This window comes from Ostrinia furnacalis, unplaced genomic scaffold (assembly GCF_004193835.3).
Source record: "Ostrinia furnacalis isolate ACB-3 unplaced genomic scaffold, ASM419383v2 OfSCF2309, whole genome shotgun sequence".
NCBI classification, from domain to species: domain Eukaryota; kingdom Metazoa; phylum Arthropoda; class Insecta; order Lepidoptera; family Crambidae; genus Ostrinia; species Ostrinia furnacalis.
This window is the reverse complement of record NW_021132548.1, coordinates 60,175-67,537: the sequence shown is the minus strand read 5'-3', so window position 1 is coordinate 67,537 and position 7,363 is coordinate 60,175. Positions and strand designations below refer to the sequence as shown.

Genomic DNA, 7,363 nt, shown 5'->3' with positions numbered 1-7,363 from the left:
TGATTTATATTGATAACTAGCTTTCCGCCCGCGGCTTCGCCCGCGTGGAATTTTGTCTGTCACAGAAAAACTTTATCGCGCGCGTCCCTGTTTCAAAAACCGGGATAAAAACTATCCTATGTCCTTTCCCGGGACTCAAACTATCGCTATGCCAAATTTCATCAAAATCGGTTCAGTGGTTTTGGCGTGAAAGAGAGACAGACAGAGTTACTTTCGCATTTATAAAATTGTGCAAATAAATATTTGAATTTGAATTTAGTATAGATAAATGTAACAGTGGTTTTTAAAAGCCTACTTGTAAAAATAAAATGAATTTTATTATTATTGAGTAACAATATACTTACAATCGATCCTTCTAGAAGCAAGCTGCAGTTATATCAAACTCCACGGCGACAGAGTTCCGGCCCGCGGCGATTCCGAAGTCGGTCGAGTCGCTGCAGACGATTCCGCTACTTTTTGCACTGGGCTCCGTCCTTTTGGCAGTTCATTTCCGACCTGAAATTGAGAAAATTAAAATTAGCTTGGTAAGTACATATTATTATTAAACTTGAAATTACTTAAAACTGAAATTGTGTAAATCATAATTGTCTCATTTGTGCATACGACAGGGAACATATTTAAGAATTTTATTTTATTTTATTCGGAAAACCAACAGCAATACAATACAAATAATGGGACCTTAAATTATGTATCTGCTTAGCCATTTATAGGTAATCGCAAATGGAAGTTAAGATGCAAATAGACCATAATGCCATAGCAGACATTTATATAATTTACAAGTGAAAACTTAACAGAATATTTTGTTTAAAGCACAAACTTCTACGTATATTACTAGACAAGTTGTGATTCCTGAGCAATTTATTGATACTCGGTTTCGATTATTAGTTAAATATGTCTTCTACTATGTCTTTAACTGAATGAAAATTATACATGAGTAATAAAATTTTGCATGCCGAAAGGCCAACAAATACTCTAAACCCACGTTCGCAAATAAAAATGATTATTGATTTTATTTGATTTGAGAATGCATGTGAGCGTGGGAAGAGCAGATGCGCCGCGAAGTTTTCGTCTGGCAAATAACTAAGATTCACATTATCGTTTAACGTTCATATTTTGAAAGTTAAGTTTATTTGGGGTAACCGACAAAGACACGCTCGTGCTGTGACAAAATTTTAATTTTAAAGCAGCGGCATATATTTGTCTTCAATAAGTAGCAGAAGATAGGTACATGTATAGATTAGCACGCTGTTATTTGAAAAATGTTGGAAACTCGTTTATTACAACATGCATAAATACGTTACGAGGACATTTTACATAAGGCTATAGAAGCACCAAAATAAAACAATACAAATATAGCATCAATAGCCCAACGCGAACGGCGAAAGGGACGGTGGCTGACTCGAGATCCTATTGTGCTGAACCCGCTTGTAACACATGTAGGTATACTTAGCTCACGTCACTCATAAAAATGTAAAAATGTATAAAATGTAAGTTTCTCAGTAAGTGAATGAATTGTTCTTATGAGAAATAAAGTGTCTTTAACCATTACCACGAGGTTTTCACTGTATTATTAGTAATATGGTAATAGTCCAACAGAAGTGACTTAAGAACACAAAAAAAAAACAAGACAAAACATCTGATTATGACCCATGTCGATTGCAGATAAAAAAGGAGAAAAAAAATTGAACCATAAAAATAAAATGTATTACCCACCTACAGTACACGCATTTGTTGGAGGTAGTATAGCGGCACGGGCACGCGCAGCACCACGCCGCGCCGAGGGCCAGTTGCGCGGAGCGTTTGAAGATGTCGTCAGCCAACAAAAAACAAAACAGGTTAATATTCACTCGGTTTAGGTGTTTAGCGGCGGGTGCACCGAGCGAGCGACGTGCGCTCCGCGTCGTGTTCCGATTCGGACTGGTTCGTAAGAGATGCGGCGGCGCGCGTTCGGCAACGTTCGCCGAGCGCTCGGCGCGAACAATGGACGATCGCCGTGACATCGTAACCGTCACCCGCAGATGACGACTGCAACGTGCTGCGATAGCTTTGTACTATCCGTTCGCTTTAAGTTTGCCGCTGGCGATATGACGTCACTCGAAGGGAAGCGTCTATAATTACTAAACTATAAATATTTATTATTATTGATAGGAATTGTGTATTTGCATAAAATAAGAGACATTAATTGCGTTCAATCGTTAACTAATTGCGTTTTATCGCGGTCGGGGGAGGGGACGCGCATTCCGCGGACCGGCAAACTTAGCGCGAACGGGTAGTACGGATGCGCAATAGATTTGCGAAGCTAGGTGCGATTCGAATCGTTGTCGTCGCACGCGTGTAAATACCTACGTTTATTAAAACATAATTTAAGTATTCACACCGACAATGATCACGTCAAAGGCATCAATCGTAAGGTTATTGAAATAATGCATACCTGAAATCCATCGGAGCGCAAAGGGCGAACACCGAAAAAATGAAACGCAGCGGTCTTAATGTATGCGTATATTAATCAGTAGGTATTATGTACACGGGCGGGGGCGGGCGGGGGCGGGGTCAGAGCGCGGCGAGGGCTCGCGCGCGCGGCGCGGGCGGCGGCAGCGGCGGCAGGTGCGGCGGCGGGTCGGGCTCGTCCAGGTCCAGCGCCGCGTCGATCATGGTGGTGTCGTGCAGCAGCCGCAACCGCGACGCGCTCAGGCCGGCCGGGCCCGGCGCCGGCTCGGGCTCCAGGCTGCGGTTGAGGTAGGCGTGGCGCGCCGGCGCCGGCTCGCCCGCCTCGAACGGGCTCGCGGGGCCGCCGGCCGTCGGCGCGGCGCCTGCGAAGAAGAATGAATCTCTTCAGGTTTCGTTCCTTGATCCGTCTCGTTCGCGCGCGTTCCGAGCGGAGAGAAGGATGTTACCGTCTCTCCCGTCGAGCTCCCGGCGCGGCTGGGCGGCGAGCGGCGCGGCGGGCGGCGCGGCGGGCAGGGCGGCGGGCGCGTGCAGGGCGCGCGCGAAGTGCGCGGGCAGCTCGTCCTTCACGTCGATCGTGAACACGCCGCGACTGCGAATGGAGATATTATACACGCTGGTGAGATACGTGGATCGGCGTCGCAAAAGATATTCACTCGTAGATAATAATGTGAGCGAGATAATAAGAGGGAAAACCCCAAATCTATATATATAAAAATGAAACCCGTTTCGCGTTGTCACGGCATCACGTGTGAACGGCTGAACCGATTTCGATAATTCTTTTTTTTAAATGTTTGTGGAAGTCCAAGGATGGTTCTTACGGAAAAAAATATTAAGAAAATCTCTACGCTAAGGCGGTACGAAGTTCGCCGGGTCAGCTAGTTCATAATAAATGTAATATTTTATAAGGCAAAGCGTGTCACCGATCGATGAGGCTGGGCGCCAGCGGGCCGCACAGCACGTGCCAGCAGTTGGCGCAGGCGTTGCCGCGCGAGTACGGGTTGGGGTTGGACACGCCGCGCCGCGTCGAGAACGAGCCCTTGATCTGAAAGCAGTCGTCGGGTGAGCCGGGTGCGAGGCGCGAGAGACGGGACGGGCGGGCGACGGCGACACTCACGTCCTCGTTGGTGGTCTGGTCGGTGGAGGCCAGGTAGGTGTGGAAGCCGGCCAGCCCGAGCACGGACCACACGGACAGGAAGCAGACGGCGGCCACGACGGCCGAGGCGGGCGACGCGCGCAGCGCCGCGCCCAGCCCCGCGCCGCGCGCCGCCAGCGCCAGGTGCGTCACGGCGCACGCGAACACGAACACCGCCAGGAACGACAGCGACACCACGAACGTGTAGAAGTAGCGGTAGTTGCGCTTGCCCACGCAGTTGCCCACCCACGGGCAGTGGTGGTCGAAGCGGTCCACGCAGTTGTCGCACAGCGAGCAGTGCGAGGCGCGCGGCGGGCGGAACATCTTGCACGTGAAGCAGTACTTGAGCTTGACGGGCCGGCCGCGCACCAGCACCTCGCGCGCGCGCGGCGGCGNGCCCGCCTCGAGCGCCGCGGCCTCGGCCGGCGCGGCGCGCGGGATGATGCCGGGGTCGGACAGCGCCGTGCGCAGCAGCGCGGCCAGCGTGAAGGCGCACAGCGCGGCGCCCACGGCCGGCACGGCGGGCGACACGCGCGCCGCCAGGAAGGGGCAGTCGAAGGCGAAGTGCAGCGCGCACGTGCCGCAGATGAGCGCCAGCGTGAGCGCGAACACGCCGGGGTGCGGCGCCGTCATGAGGCGCCCGTCGCACCAGAAGCGGTTGCGGCCCGCGAACACCTCCCACTTGCGCGTCACGCGCCGCGACGCCATCGCGGCATCACCGGCCGCCGCCCCGCCGCCTGCGGCCCGAACCAAACTTATTATGAATCGAACCTGTGTACGACGAAAGAACCAGCATTCAAATTTTCCAAGATTTTTATTAATTTAAGGGAAATAATTTGTAACAGTAATTTTGCATTCGGTTGTCTCCAGAGTCCGAAGATCTCGACATCAAAAGGCGCAAATATGTCATTAGCACTTGCTAATAGTCACTTGACTTATATTTGCAATGTTTAGCTAGTTTTGCCAACTCAGCTGCAGCCCCAGCTTTAACAATTGATTCCCTAAGGTGGGAAGGCGCTAAAGTATCGACACATGTAGAGTCCCAAACTAAAGCCAGTCCCTGTTCCCGAGAAGCCAGAGTGAGACCATCAGGTCTCTTGCCATCATTACGGACCAATCCACGTAGTTCTAACGTGGAAGGAATGTTGATGCTGGCAAGGGCTCTCCTGATGACATCGTTGAGGGCAGGGTGTCAGGTGTCACATTTGACCGTGCACAAGAATTGACCATCTATTGTGTCTGGATTTGTGGCTCTCGAAGGGTTAACATCCTTCCATATACAGGGTGACTGGAACTGAACCCGCCATAGCTAATACGCGTATAGAGGAGGTCATTTGCTAATTATTGAACCCTACTTTCTATGACTAAAGTTTTATGGTTTAGGAGATATGTCAATTTTTATACGTTTTTCAGATTTTTCCGAAATTTGACCTAAAAACTGCTTAAATTTTTTTTCTCGCATGATTTTAACCGATTTTTTTATTTGATACTAATATCGAATAAACCTTTAGTCAAATAAAATAAATTTCAGATCTAGATAATGATTCAATAACTAGTTACGAGCCGTCAAAGTTCAACAAAAGTACAAACCACGATAAAAAATTCAAGTTCGAATTCGATTTAAAAAAAACTAATGGTGCTAATGGATTGCCAATGATCTTAAAAATATCTCTACCTTCTCTTCTTTCCAATGATATATCACACGTAGTAATTAGTTATTGAAATTGATTACAAATTCAAAGTTTATGGAAGAAAATGGAGTAATAATACGAAAATTATCCATACAAAGTTTCTTCAAACATCTCATATTTTCTGCTATACTTTTCATAACTATTTTTGTGTGTTTTTTGAAAAATGAATTTAAAAACAATAATCAAATTATGATGAAAAGAGTTTAAAAAAATTCAAAGTAAACTTTGTATGGATAATTTTTGTACTATTACTCCATTTTCTTCCATAAACTTTGAATTTTTGACAAATTTCAATATCTAATTACAACGTGTGATATATCATTGGAAAGAAGAGAAGCTAGAGATATTTTTAAGATCATTGGCAATCCATTATCATCATTAATTTTTGTTTCAATCGAATTCGAAGTAGAATTTTTTATAGTGGTTTGTACTTTTGTTACACTTTGGCGGCTCGTAACTAGCTATTCAATCATTATTTGGATCCGAAATTTATTTTATTTGAATAAAGACATATTCGATATTAATATCAAATAAAAAAAACTGTTGAAATCACGCGAGAAAAAAAATTGAAGCAGTTTTTAGGTCAAATTTCGGAAAAATCTGAAAAAAGTATAAAAATTGACATATCTCCTAAACTATAAAACTTTAGGCATAGAAAGTAAGGTTCAATAATTAGCAAATGACCTCCTCTATACGCGTATTAGCTATGGCGGGTTCAGTTCCAGTCACCCTGTATAAGTGTAGCTACATTTATTTTTATTACATTTCATAAAACACATCCTACAATCTCAGAACATAAATGATAATAATACTGATACACCAATCTAAAGGAAGGGGCATATCAAGTTTTTTTGGAGATAAGAATAATCTAAAGATAAATGCATAAACCTAATGGTACCTACTATTACTACTACAATCATCTATTAATAATCAATCATATTGAGATTCTGAAGTCACATTATTAAGAAAGAGCAACAAGTTAAATTTTTGATTGCAAACAAGAACAATAAGTACAACAAGAGAGGTAATGGTCAGGTTCAGCTCACAATGACAGTGGGCTGAGGCGAACTGGTACTCACTGGCTCGACGCAAGCGGAGAGCAGGCAGGCCTCTGGAGGCGCTGGGCGGAGCGCTGGAGGCTGCGACCGAGGTCTACACTCGGAGCTGTCCTTGGGCACGCTCGCTCGCACACTGCTCTACACTACGCTCAATTAACTTCGTCTATAACAAACGTCCGACAGTACTCCCTAATATTCAAAAATTCAATGAAATACTTAAGAGATAACTTCTCAAGATGAGAACTACACTTTTCAACTAAACGTGTGGCTGGAAATATTACAGAAATAAATATATACCACACTGTAAATGGCTTGGCTGGTGTTCGAAATTGTGTTAAATCGATCGTAAAAACACTTAAATCCAAATAAACATAAAATAATCTAAAAACAAAGTGCTAAAAACTTTCTATCGTTGTTCCATTAATCACATACAGATAATAAAACTTGCTGTATGTCATCTCATTGACGTATGACAGCTAAACAGGAAATCATGTGACTCATAGATATGGATAGAATAGATACAGCAAGTTGCTCATCAAAGCGTGCCATTCCGATATGTCCAAATGGACAAGTGATTTAGACGCGCTGTTATTTTAAAATCGATTTGCTCAATCGTTATCGAGTTGCTTAGAAAATCCTATCTATCTTCAAAATCACCTGACCCAGCGCACAGTATGTTATGAGACTGTATAATCGGACATTCTCATTTATTTGATGAACCGTATAGAGCTCAGTTATACAAACATGATGGTAAAACTCCCGTTTGAAAATTCCAAGTAGTTTTCGCGGTATACAAATTCAAAGTTACCTATTTTTTACTTCAAATTTATGCAAAAATATTCTCACTCGTTAACTAATAACATTTAATTCAGAATTGTTATAATACTTCATAGAGCTCTTAAAACTACACGTAATAAGCGTATTAAGTGCTTCGTAAACGCATTCAGTTAATTAGGAAAAATGATTTTAGTGATTTTTGTTCTTATTTTTTTTCTCAATTATACCTTAATATATGCAAACATTTTTAATTGCAA

At 44.1% G+C, this 7,363-nt stretch overlaps 2 protein-coding genes across 2 annotated transcripts; both read right to left on the bottom strand.

Moving 5' to 3' along the window:
- Positions 1-350: 350 nt before the first annotated feature.
- Positions 351-2,000, bottom strand: LOC114355013 (uncharacterized). Its single transcript, XM_028307659.1, has 2 exons — positions 1,714-2,000; positions 351-495 (listed from the first exon to the last, which is right to left on the bottom strand). Exons 1-2 carry the CDS (start codon positions 1,998-2,000, stop codon positions 450-452), a joined length of 333 nt encoding a protein of 110 aa, XP_028163460.1. The 3' UTR covers positions 351-449.
- Positions 2,001-2,548: 548 nt separating this feature from the next.
- Positions 2,549-6,898, bottom strand: app (Palmitoyltransferase app). Its single transcript, XM_028307661.1, has 5 exons — positions 6,351-6,898; positions 3,563-4,317; positions 3,369-3,490; positions 2,934-3,037; positions 2,549-2,807 (listed from the first exon to the last, which is right to left on the bottom strand). Exons 2-5 carry the CDS (start codon positions 4,286-4,288, stop codon positions 2,551-2,553), a joined length of 1,209 nt encoding a protein of 402 aa, XP_028163462.1. The 5' UTR covers positions 4,289-4,317; positions 6,351-6,898; the 3' UTR covers positions 2,549-2,550.
- Positions 6,899-7,363: the final 465 nt, after the last annotated feature.